The 12,273-nt window shown below is 41.4% G+C and overlaps 1 protein-coding gene across 2 annotated transcripts; it reads right to left on the bottom strand.

Annotated features, from left to right (window-relative positions):
* Positions 1–3,406: 3,406 nt before the first annotated feature.
* On the bottom strand, positions 3,407–11,594 carry ccdc61 (coiled-coil domain containing 61). Of its 2 annotated transcripts, none has more exons than XM_048982324.1 (13): positions 11,363–11,594; positions 10,553–10,713; positions 10,359–10,441; positions 10,011–10,171; positions 9,079–9,231; positions 8,102–8,309; positions 7,529–7,611; positions 7,208–7,431; positions 6,776–6,854; positions 5,259–5,459; positions 5,056–5,095; positions 4,878–4,950; positions 3,407–4,629 (listed from the first exon to the last, which is right to left on the bottom strand). In XM_048982324.1, exons 2-13 carry the CDS (start codon positions 10,689–10,691, stop codon positions 4,550–4,552), a joined length of 1,524 nt encoding a protein of 507 aa, XP_048838281.1. In that variant the 5' UTR covers positions 10,692–10,713; positions 11,363–11,594; the 3' UTR covers positions 3,407–4,549. The 2 variants fall into 2 exon arrangements, with proteins under 2 accessions (XP_048838281.1, XP_048838282.1); XM_048982325.1 differs by having other exon boundaries at positions 10,553–10,718.
* Positions 11,595–12,273: the final 679 nt, after the last annotated feature.

Here is a 12,273-nt window from a genome sequence, read left to right on the forward strand (position 1 = left end):
TGGGCAGGCTGTTGAGTTGGAGGTAGTATATGAGCTGTCTAGGGATGAAATGTTTGAATGCTTTGAAAAAAAAAAGAAAAAGTTGGAGATAGGAGAGTAATGATTAAAATCCACTGGATTGAGAGCAGCATTTATTTTTTAGGATGGTTGTAACAGCACCTACTCTTGATGGAGGGTGGAAATCCAAGAGATTGTGCTTGACTGAAGAGGATGGTCAGCTGAGAGCTGAGAGCTGAGAACAGGAAGACAGGCCTTAGACAATTGAGAGGAGTCCAGGGGTGTGAAGGTGGAGGGCTGACTTGGGGGGGGGGGGGGCTAGGAGACAGGTAGTGAGATCAGGGATGGAAGGAAGACAGGAAGCTGTCAGCCGGAGTCATTTGTAGTAGAAATCGTATCCAGGAAAATTCCAATAAAGGATTTGTAAGGATGTGCTGAGGGAAAGACAGGCAGGTCTAGCAGAGCAAAGGGGGTTTCTGTAACAGAGACGGAGGGGCCTTGTAGGCCTCAACATGGACGGCGAGCTTCTCAAAGAAATCTTCCTAATGCGTCTCTGCAGCCCACGACCAGTCCGTGTCATCAGAGCTCAGGTGTTAAACCAGGGAGAGCAAGAGGTAAGAGAGACAATACAGGAAAAATGCCAAGTTATATGAATGCTTACTTCTTATTTTTCTGAACGGTGAAAATGAACTGAAATTCCCTTGTAGTCAGAAGAACAAGAAACACTACATTTGTCAGGACTGACCAACCGCACTCAGAAGAACGATAGACACCAGGAAGTGCTGACCATCCCGGGCACAGTTTTGAGATTTTACAAAAAATGATGTTCATAACAAAAACCTTTCAGCTTTCTAACCTTTATGAATATACAAGACCCAAGTCCATACGACTGTTTCAAAATTGTTAAAAACAGAAAGGATACGAGAAAACAAATGTCGTGTTTTTAATCTCCCGTGTGTCAGTACGTACATCCAGCAAGATCATGCTGATTGTTTTTTAATAGATGCTATTACAGTAATTTGAAATTGTCAGCAATTTTAGAATAAATTCAGTTCAAAAGACTAATGTCTCAAGTTACTGCAGATCCAATTTCATGTCTGGCTAACAACACATTTGGAGATTTAAGAGCCTGAACTTGTCATCTTTCGGCCTCAGAAGAGTGAAAGCTGCCATGTCAGTCTGTAACAGGATATGAACAGTATTACTTCATATTTCTATGCCGTTATGAAACCGCCCGTAAACCAAGGTCCACCACACCAATAAATACTGTCTTACAGGAACAACAGTTATAATACATGTGTAACATGACCTTGAGTAGTAAGACACCTACATCTCACCTTCATTCATACTGAGAGATGTGTATATTTCAGTTCATTTCATGCTATGATGGAAAATTAGTGCAGATATGCAAAGCAATACAATGTGCTATAAACAGAATGTATTGCTTGTCAGAACTTAAGGTCATTATCATCGTAACCACAAGACAGTCAGGTATGGTAAAATTTTGTGCACTACATACAGAACTACTAAAATATATATTTATTTCTGGGCTGTCAAAATTAAATTGTTAATCATTGTGATTAATTTAAAAGAATTAATACATTAAAATAAATTAATGCAATTAACAATGTCATGGCACAGTGCATTAGGGGGCAACCATATAAATGATTGTAAGAGACTTTTTTTTTACTGTTGTCATTCATGATGTACTACATTGTTCTATCTGCGATTTATATCATTGATTTTTACATTTAAATAGGGAACAAGCTTTAGTGTTAAGAAAAGCACGTATTGCAAAATGTGCAATTTTTAAAACCGATTGACATAGGATTATAATGCTAATTATCATATAATGTGTCATTAATGTATATTAAAGCTGTTATGGTATGTTAGGACGCTAATATATACTAATATATATACTAATATATAAGCCATATTCGTGTTAAGGTGAGAGTCAGGAATGTCAACAGTTTGTAGTCAATATAATGCAGTTAAGGATCCAGGCTCTCAAGTCAAATAAATTGTCAAGAAGAAGAAAAACGGTTAAACGTTTTGGAAAATACCAACAATACCACTTGGTCGTATCTTTTCCTTTTCATGTAAAGGAGTTTACAGGAATTACACAAGGGCCCTTACATCGTTCCTTACTTACTCGTGGAAATGTTTATCTTGGCAGAATACCTTTGAAGGCTCACTTGCGACCTCTTCAGGGTAATTACAAGTCAGCTGAAATAACATTTTGATTTCATACAACCCATTCACATAACCTGAAATGATTTCTTTGCAATGCAGTATATATTAAAAAAAATGTAAACACTCAACCATCACTATTTCCAAAATATGATAATCGTGAAGGTTAAAGGAATCATTCTGTGACCAATCATGCACAGTTTCTGTTCTGTTTCAATAAATATTTGGGTAACAATCTGTTTATCATTTGGCCAGGAAGCGTGTACATTAGCAACAGCTTTTTAGAACTATACACAATGTAAGATTTTACAATATCTATTATAATATAATGACACTTGGTGTGGGGAAAAATTGGTTACACTTTACCTGAGGGTACATCAATCCTTAGTAGTAACTCAGTTACTACTGAAGAAGAAATCATGAACAAACACAGTCGCTACTTAAGGACAGAAGTGTCACTTAAATTAACGGTTAACAAACATATCAGTATTTTACGTTATTCATTATTTGTCCCTACAGTACTTCCATCAGTAGTTCACTAAGATTTACAGAATTAACAGATATAGTAACTTATACAGTAACCCACTTCGGATAAAAGTTGCATCATGATTCATTAACGATCACCCCAGTTTGTAACTAACAGTTAAGGTTGTGGTTAATACATAAGTAATAGTATATTACCAGATTATTTGTGTACTCTCAAGTAAAGTGTGACCAAAAAATTACCAACTTACCAGTGTCATAGTAAAATTAAAAGATCATCCTCAATAATTTTCTCAAATTCTTAATTCCACACTCTTTCTTTTAAGCCTGAGAAAGACAAAATTTTAAGATTAAGGTTGAATGTAGCTAGGCACATCCATCAAAGGTTTCCGTTTAGCCTAAAGCAGGAAGAAGTCGTGTTCCCACTTCCTATACTAACATCTCTGTAACACAGTACATTGCAGTAACTGATCCCTTTACTTTCCATTTTCGCCCAACAACAGATCTAGCAGAAAAGAGATTTGAATCTTATTGACCAGTTAAAATATTTGCACATAACAGCCATGATTTCGTAAGAGAAATTTTTCAGTTGATGCATGAAGATGCGCAAGGATCCAGAAAGGATGAAATTAAAACCTGGTCCGCTTTTGGCATTCAAAAGATTAGCACAAAATGTAGAGTTCATCAAGAATGTCTAGTATTATTTTAGTAAGGACTGATTCCGACTGGAACCCCAACCTATTCAAAATATTTAATTTATTCGAAACCCACATTCATTACAGTACCAGAAGAGTTATATGTCCTATATACAGATTTCAATCTGTTAAATTTTTTAATCATCAGAGTTTATATTCATGTGTTTTTTAGTTCATAGTAATCAACGGTCTCTTTGGGCAAACCAACATGCCCAGATCAAACTATCATAACCAATGAGGGAACAGTAAATGCAAACCACACCCCATAATCAGCACTTACATTCCCATTGTTGGTGGTGGTTTCTTTTGTTGATGGACAAGAATATGACAAGTGTTTTGTTATAAATATAACATAATTTTTGCCACGTATAAAAGTGAAAGTGTTCCACTGTGAATAATCAGCCACTCTCATCGATTAAAAAAAAAAAAAAAAAAAAACACAGAGAGAAAAGCAGAAATACCCAACTGTAAACTTTAGTAGGAGAAATTTACTTGCCCACGGCAGAGTCTGATATTGACTGACACAAGACACCTGATTGCCAATGTTACCAATGATGTGTGCAAATTGATAAAATTCTCATTATGCTCATATATTTACAAGTTTTATACCTAAAACTCCACAAACAGTATGTAAAACCTTCAATTGTAAAACGTTAAAACTCCTTATCGAAATGAGTAACCCTCTATTAATATTAGAGGGGTGTGAAATGAGTACCACAACATTTTAAATAAAGTAACGACGTCCACATTGACTGGAACAAGTAAATGGATAAAAAGAAAAAATGTCCTGGAAATTATGAGTAACAAAAATAATCATTCATGTCAAGTGACTCCTTGATAAAGTCACACACCCCACATCTATGCCAGATTAACTATTTTCAGTATGTCTAACACCATGTATAAAGTAAACATGATGGCATTCAATTCTTTGCCACACCCTGTCTTGGGGAAGTTGCAAGTAACATCACGGGCAACGGCGAGAGCTCAGTCATGCTGATGATGTCCAGATTCCAGAAAATAATTTCGACATTAATAACACTGAGCCATCACAACCAGACTGACAAATCAGCCCGTCTCTTTCTGGAAAGAAAAACACCTCACTTATGCAGTTAAATCTTAAAAACTGAGACAGGCGTATGTTTTTTGTAAAAGTGCGAAGGTAAAATGTGTCCCCACAAAGGCAGTTAGCGCCCAGTGTCCAGGTCCCTCATGTAATCCTGCAAGGCTTGCAGACGGGCATCGATTTCTGACAGGTCGGCACTCTCTAGGGGCACAACAAAAGACCAAAGTTATGTCAACACTTACACGTACAGGACGTTTTCAAGGCGAGGAGGTCTTGCCTCGGGAGTCGAGCTGGGTATCGGTCAAAAATTATCAATACCGATTTTTGATATCTATTCCTGAACGATTCCTGAAAACTACCGAATGACAGTTTTCGATACTGGATAGTATCGAAGCAATTTGGTTGGTGCTATAAAAGTATCGAAGTTCAGCACCCAGCTTTAGTCTTACCCTTGTCCATGGCTGTCATGATGCCGGCTGGGGTGCTACATAAGGGCTTCTTTGTGAGGTTTCTCCCTCGGGGCTGAAAGAGTCATTTGGTGAAATGCAGCAATGTATTACTTTCACTCAATACCATAAAATGTATTTCCAACCATCCCCATAAAAGAACTCTGAAAACAACGCTTACCAAGGTAACCGCTGCAGAATTACAGGAAATCTTTCTGGTCCTGGAAAAAAACACATTAAACTAAGATGACGGAAAATAAACGTAAAGGCGAGTCATCTCATGCACGGATATATACACCTGAATCAGAATGTGAGGGGGATTCCCTTCTAAGCCAGTCATGATTCCAATAATTTGATATTACACTGTTAACAAAAAAAATATACCTGGAGGGAAGATGTGATGCGATTTCTGGCATGTCGACCAATGAACCGTCAGAAAAATGGCTGCTCCTCCCACTCTCTATGGAAGAGCTCCGCCCCCGGCGACCACTCCCTAGTCGGGTGAGCTGTGTGTTCCGGGATCGTGACCGTCCTCTCTCGGTGTTGGTGACTGGACTGAGCATTGCTCTTCTCACCTTCCTTTGGCTGAAAATCAAGATAAAAAAATTACAACTATAAAGCCGTAAAAGGCTACGATTACCAATTACAGTTTGGCAACCATCTCATATATTTTCACTCGGGTGTCTATTGTTAACACAGTTAAATAGATCCGCTCTACTAGGTCGGTCCAACTCCAGATCTCCACCACCGTTTCAGTAAAGTACTAGTGCTGACCAACAAATTGCATTTCCATCATCATTGCAACACAAACATGCGCAATAAACACATCACGAGAGACTGCCTAAAATGCGATTGACAAGATAAATCTTGCCGTGCATTCACACCAAACATGCAAACATTTGAGCAATCAGATGGAGCTGTCATGCAAAAAATCCACTGTATCAATTCCTTCCTCCTGTGATACCTCGATCAGCTGTTTGGCCTATGATGTAATCACAATGATGCAATCGTGAGTTTCACGTTACCCTGCAAGTTCAGACCTGCTGCAGCAGCAAGCATTTACGTCAATATAATACTTTGTGGGACGTTTTTCTTTTGTGTTTTTTGTTATTGTTATTATTAAAAAATGGCTTACATTTAGCTTGATAGTATAACGAACATGTTTTATTCAATTATTAATGTTTTAATTCCGCACACTCTCAGTAAAAATGGTAAAAATTTGTTCCTTTGCTTGTCACTGGGGCCGTATCCTCAAGGACCCGCCAGTTGTACCTTAACTCTACGTAATTGAACCTTTTAAGGTACAACAGCAAGGGCACAGCCCCAGGGACAAGCAAAGGTACAAATTCTTACCCTTTTTTCCTGAGAGTGTAGCGACATGCGCTATTAGTTATATGCACACTTCAATATTTGTTCATACAAGTCATATCTTCATCGAAATACTGGACAAATTTATCGCAGATTTTCCGCATATCATACTGGCCTATAAAGCAGAATTGTGTGTCCATGAATGGCTCTGTGTACTTGAATCAATGCTTTTATACACCTGGATCTCATGTCAGCTTTCCACATGGTTATAAAAGATTTAGCTCTCCTCCCCTGGTCAGTGTTCGAAAGGCTTGTGACAGAAAGGATCGTCCTCTTTCCTGCTCTCTCCATTTTTTAAGCAGTAACCAAAACTGTGAGGACGTCCGTGGAAAAGATCGTGATAAAGCATGGCATAATTCTGTAATTATTTAGTAGAAAACAACTTAAATTGTGGATTTTGCCTTATAATAAATAATTGAGCAAAATAACAACAGTATTATATTCACTTTAAGAATTCCTTTGAGATTAACTTCAAAATCACCATCTGTTTGAAGAGAATGGTAAGATCTTAGGGGGGGGGGGTGCATACTGACTTTTTGAGTTCTGCCTCTCTCTGTTTGCGCTGGCGATCCTGAATGTAGCCTGTGGGGTCAAACCGCTGGGGCTGGGACCCTGGGTGGGAGGAAGAAATACTACAGGTGGATTGCTAACCTGTTTCTCACAAATAGCATCCATCCATTTTCTGAAGCCACTTGTCCTATTCAGGGTTGGGGGGGGGGTGGGGGGAGTCCGGAGCCTATTCTGGAGGCTATGGGCGCAAGGCAGGGATCAACCAAGGATGGGGCGCCAACCCATCGCAGGGCACACTCACACACAATTCACCAACACATGTTCACATCAGGCAATATTGTGAATATTGTGGCAATATTCATCGCAGTGACTTATACTTATACAAGCAGACACATGCACAAATGATCAACACCACCATATACAAAAATAAAAGCAAAAAAGGAATCAGTGATTACCTGATGGGGATGGGGAGGGCCTTGGGATATGGGGGCGTGACCCAGTGGAGCCTGTCCTTTGGACCGCCGCATCAGCCCTTCCGCTTCTGTCCTCAACCCTCCCCCGAGACCCTGAGCGGCCCCTGAGCGGCCCCCCAGGGAGGCCGCGATCTCGGGATGCCGAGCGCCGCCCCGGACCCTCCCCCCCGGAGCTGCTCCTGCAGGACGCCAAAGGTGAGGCTCTGCTGTATGTGGTAAGCAAGGAATATACAGACGAGGGACAAGGCATGAGGCAGCCTGCCTGGCAGTAACATTAGAGGGGTGCGGGCAGCGGTAACTCACCAGCGCTGCATCAAAGCCAGCTCACTGGTCAGGCTCTTCACTCTGACCCGCAAAGCCCGCTCTGACGCTCGGAGCTCCTCCAGCTGTAAGAGAACCGGTCGAGAACACGACACACTATCAGTGAGTCAAGTAGATGTTCAGGTTTATGCAGCATCATCAAATGCAAACTCTCCAAAAACAACCTAATTCAGGGCTTACAATAACCTCAACACTTCAGAATACTGAGAGGGACAAGTTTTATACCAGGCCTCTTCAAATCTGGACTTCAGTTCCAAATCCAGGCCGTGTTTTTAGTTCTCCCAGGTAGTTAGTTTTACAGTTACTGGCCACAGAGGCTTCACACACTTACCGAAATACAGACACTGATAATTCAAATATGGGAGGTTTAAAAAAGCAATCGTAGCTGAAAACAAAGCACAGAGGTGCATTTCTTATTCAAACAGCACATGCCTATAAGACATTTTTAGTGATATGGTACTTTTCTTGCAAAACACAACATTAAATAAGAGCTTACACACACAAAGCGCCAATAGCAAAATCATTAAGAGAAATGCTCGAAGCACCACAAAGCACCTCTTCCAGAAGCTGCCGCTTTTCTTGGTTCCGCTTGCTGGCCGATCGCTGGTTCTTGGCCCTCTCCCTCAGCAGCTGCTCCTCTAGGCTCTGGATGACCTCGCGGAGACCCCGAGCCCCCCCTCCGGGGGTCCGGCCCACCCCAGCTACCTGCAGCTGATCCAGAGCACGGGCCAGGGCGTCCTTCTCCCCCTGCAGCCGAGCCAGTCTTTGGGGGAGGGAGGGAAAAATGCAAAGTCGTCAAGAGGTGAACTGGGACCAAGGAGCAGCAAATGGGATTAAGTAAGTTAGTAAGCGGAGGACAGCTGCCCACACCTCAGACAGAACGATCAGAGAGATTTAAACTGAGTTTCCGGGAAACAACAGGAGTCCCCCCCCCCCCCCCCCCCGTTGGCACAATAGTTGGCACAACTTGCTACTATTGTTGGTGACACCATGACAAAAGACCCAAGATGCACAAAAGACTGGAGAAAATGCAAGGCATGTGATACGCGCAGTGATTTGTGCAAATTCAAGTAGTGCAATGCAGAAAGTTGAAACAGGCCTAATATAGACAAACTTCAATATACACAATACATAACATAGATGGCACTTTGTATCCAATCAGAAAGCGCAATTCCCTCACACACAAAAACCTCCGGTGCTACAGAGCTCAGGCAACCAGCCTTCTAAAAAGCAAGCAAAAGGCTGCTGCTCACAGCCATTTTAGTGGCCAATGATAGTAGCATTAACATGTTATTTAACAACGGAGCTGTAGTGCGATCGACCGCACAGCACTTCAGCTAACTAGGCTGAGTGTGCAATTAACTGCCCACGTTTACATCCGTACTCTATATTGTTATTAAATATGCCTCATTTTAAAGTATCACACACCAGTTTCTAAACACACGCCAGGAAGGCTACAAGATTTATCTAACAAAACGAGTGATTAAACCAGATAAGGTAAGTGTCTAGTGCTAATTTAATAATGTACTGACTCTGCACGCAGGCGACTGGTTTCGGGGTCTTGCCGGCTGCGCCCCCCTTGGGCTACGAGGGCAGCCAGTTCTGCCCTAAGAACTCGGATCTCCCTCTGCAGGGCGGCTGGGTCTGGCTTGCCTTGGTAAGGCAAAGGCAGCGGGTAGTGAATCCTGTGTCAGGGGACATATGTGAGGTAATGGTTTACACATCACAGAAGGAGATAGAGCAGGCAAGAAGACCTTGGATTAACTGTAACTAGAATGGGATAAACCACTAAAAGCCAACCCACAATTATACAGTATTAGAGCAGAAAGTATGAATCACATGAATGTAAAGAACCCCTATCTATCCATTCATCCATCCATCTTCTGTACCCGCCTGTCCTACGTGAGCACAGGGATTCGGAGCCTATCCTAGAAGCTATGGGCACAAGGCAGGGAATAGGGTCGCAAAACTCTAGGAATTTTCCCATTGATTTCTCTTAATTCCCCCAGAAAGTTTGCAATATTTCCAAAATTCCTCAGCTTAACTTCCCATGGAAGGGAAGGTTTCTGAAAAGTTCTACCCCTTTGCAAACTCTAGAAGGGAATAACCCAGGATGGGGTACCAACCCATCACAGGGCGCACTCAGTCACACTCTCTCTCTCTCTCTTTCTCTCTCTCTCACACACACACACACACACACACACACACACACACACACACACACACACACACACACACACACACACACACACACAATATGGCATCTCCAATTCACCTCAACATATTTTTGTACTGTGAGGGGAATATTGAGAATCAGGAGAAACCCCCTCAAGCAATACAATAATCACAGTACAAAACAACCCCATTTGAGTCAGAACAATTTGACATATCTATTCTTAACCATGTCACAAGTTTACTTACATTTGTATTTCACACAAGGTACAAAACACTTGTAGGTACTGACCTGTCAAACTCAACAGTATAGACTAGTATGAGGTAGCGCTTGGTACTGAGGGCTGGGGACTGTGGCTGGGACCGGGCCTTACTGGGTTGCCCCGTCTTTCGACTGCGCAAGAGCTCCAGATCGGAATACGTCAAGAGGTCAAGGGTCACCGCTTCACTAGTCTGTAAAACAATAAAGCAATGTTTCATGACCTAACAGTCAACACATTCCGTTATAGACATTATTAAAGCACTGCTGTGAGACCCAACCTAAGGTATTTTATGCAGCATTATGTCTATACATCGCTAATTATGGCACATAAAATCTAAATGTTACTATTCAAAACCAATAACAGTTTGGTACTCCCACCCTTCTGACAGCGGACTCCAGCATACTGCAAAAGATGGAGAACTGCTTAAAATTGCCCGTCTTACGCGTGAGGTCCTCAATATCTGAATGGAAATGGGGAGTAAAGCAGAAAACCCACCGGTCAGTTATACTCAGTGTGATTATAAATGACAGCGCATCACATCTATAAAGGGATATTTGCAGTGCATACTTACAAGTAGGGTCAAACTCCCCTCTCCACTGCTCAGCGGTCGTTAAATCTAAGATCTCCACCACCAGCAGCTCCTCTTCCACCTCGACCCTGACCGTAAACTCCGACCCACGGAAGTCCATGTCGGCTTGCACAGTCTCCATGGCTCCCTGCCTCAGTGAGAACCTGCACTTTGACAAGACACCGGTGACGAATCGCTGACGAATCCATAAAAACAACATAACAATCCTGGTCCCAGCCAATGTGGTGGCCTAGGCGGGCATCACTGCCGGCGCCTCCCCAGTCTAAGGCAAAGTGAAATTGGCTGGCAAGTCGGCGCCCCTGATGTCGCGTATAGGATTGACTGGCCCTGCAACTAAACTTTAAAAGGACAAGACCCAATAATAATAATAATAATTATTATTATTATTATAAGAATTAAAAAATGCAGAAATGGCATTTAAAAGAAAGTAGGTTAACAAGTATTCAGTGGATATCACGTCACCTATATAAACTGGACTTAATACTGACCGGCATGATTATGACGCCTGGTATTCAACTTAATTGCTATGAAATTACTCGAAGCTCAAGTTTCCGTAATTAAAGTCCTTAGTCAACAAAAACCGCAACTGACGAACTTATGCTACCGCGAGCAACATGTTTAACGATCACTGTCACATCAAGATGAGTTCAAATAAATTTATTCCACAAAAACTTAAAGCATCAATCATTCTAGTTCGCGATATGAATAAAGTGGCATGAAATGAAAGGAGAAATTACCCTAATGTACAATTACAATAAAAACGCTGAGTACTAGCTAAGTTAGCCAGCTTACCCTGTTCGGACGTCCTACAACAGAATCAGCTTAACTATCTAGTCCGTCACCTACTCAATGGCAGCTTACTTAGAAGCCATTTACGTGTTAATTCAGTATATTTATTTACCATCAATATTAAACAAGTATGCGGGACCTATAACTGTTTCAGTTAATATTATATACAGCGGTTCAACAACCGGGAATTTTAAACTGCCGCCCATAAACAGTTTCTCCAGAAACTATTGGTGAGAAGAACCTTAACAGGACAAAGTAATTGGGCGTACTGTCTGCCAATCACTGAAACGAACCGACAAACAAAGCTTCCTATTGGAGGGTGTGCTTCAGAACTTCTACTACTTCATTGGTGCCGGATCATGTCAATTGAGTGAGTTTTTTGTACGACTTCCATTTCCTATATCCATCCATCCAGTCACCCATCTTCCAAATGCAGAAGATATACATACGTACACACTCAACACGTGAAAACGTACTTCCCCCATACTCAGGAGTACATTATTGTTCTCTCTCTAAAAAATGTCTAGTGTGATCTGAGGTAGAAAACCCCCCAAAAATATGTATGGAAGAGGTCTGAACCATGATAATGAAGCATGAAGGCCAGTTAATGTTTAATACATCACTTCTCTTTTATGCACTGTATGGAAGTATACGTTTGGATGGTTTAGAAGAAAACAAGGTTTTTAAACTGTCTAGCACTGCAAGAATTGGAGCATTAATCATAGAGTAGAAGCTGTCCTCCAGCATTCACCTAGAAAAAGCTTATTGTTGATACAGTCCTTTCATCCCTAATTGCCTGCACACCTTGTTCAGCTGGAAGTGCACATATATGGTATAACAAAAACTGAAAATAGAAATGTGAGGTATTGAGACGCCTTGCCATGTGCGTACATTCTCTCCTCGGTACTATCATA

Source organism: Brienomyrus brachyistius, chromosome 17 (genome assembly GCF_023856365.1).
Source record: "Brienomyrus brachyistius isolate T26 chromosome 17, BBRACH_0.4, whole genome shotgun sequence".
NCBI classification, from domain to species: domain Eukaryota; kingdom Metazoa; phylum Chordata; class Actinopteri; order Osteoglossiformes; family Mormyridae; genus Brienomyrus; species Brienomyrus brachyistius.

Bases quoted from the DNA above. Each gene is read 5' to 3' on its own strand.
- ccdc61 (XM_048982324.1), bottom strand. From the start codon at position 10,691: ATGGAGACTGTGCAAGCCGACATGGACTTCCGTGGGTCGGAGTTTACG. The intron at 7,612-8,101 runs GTGCTTTGTGGT...GTTCTCTTACAG, and splicing joins AGCGGCAGCTTCTGGAAGAG to CTGGAGGAGCTCCGAGCGTC. The intron at 5,460-6,775 runs GTCAGTATGCAC...CTTGATTTTCAG, and splicing joins AGAGAGGCAGAACTCAAAAA to CCAAAGGAAGGTGAGAAGAG.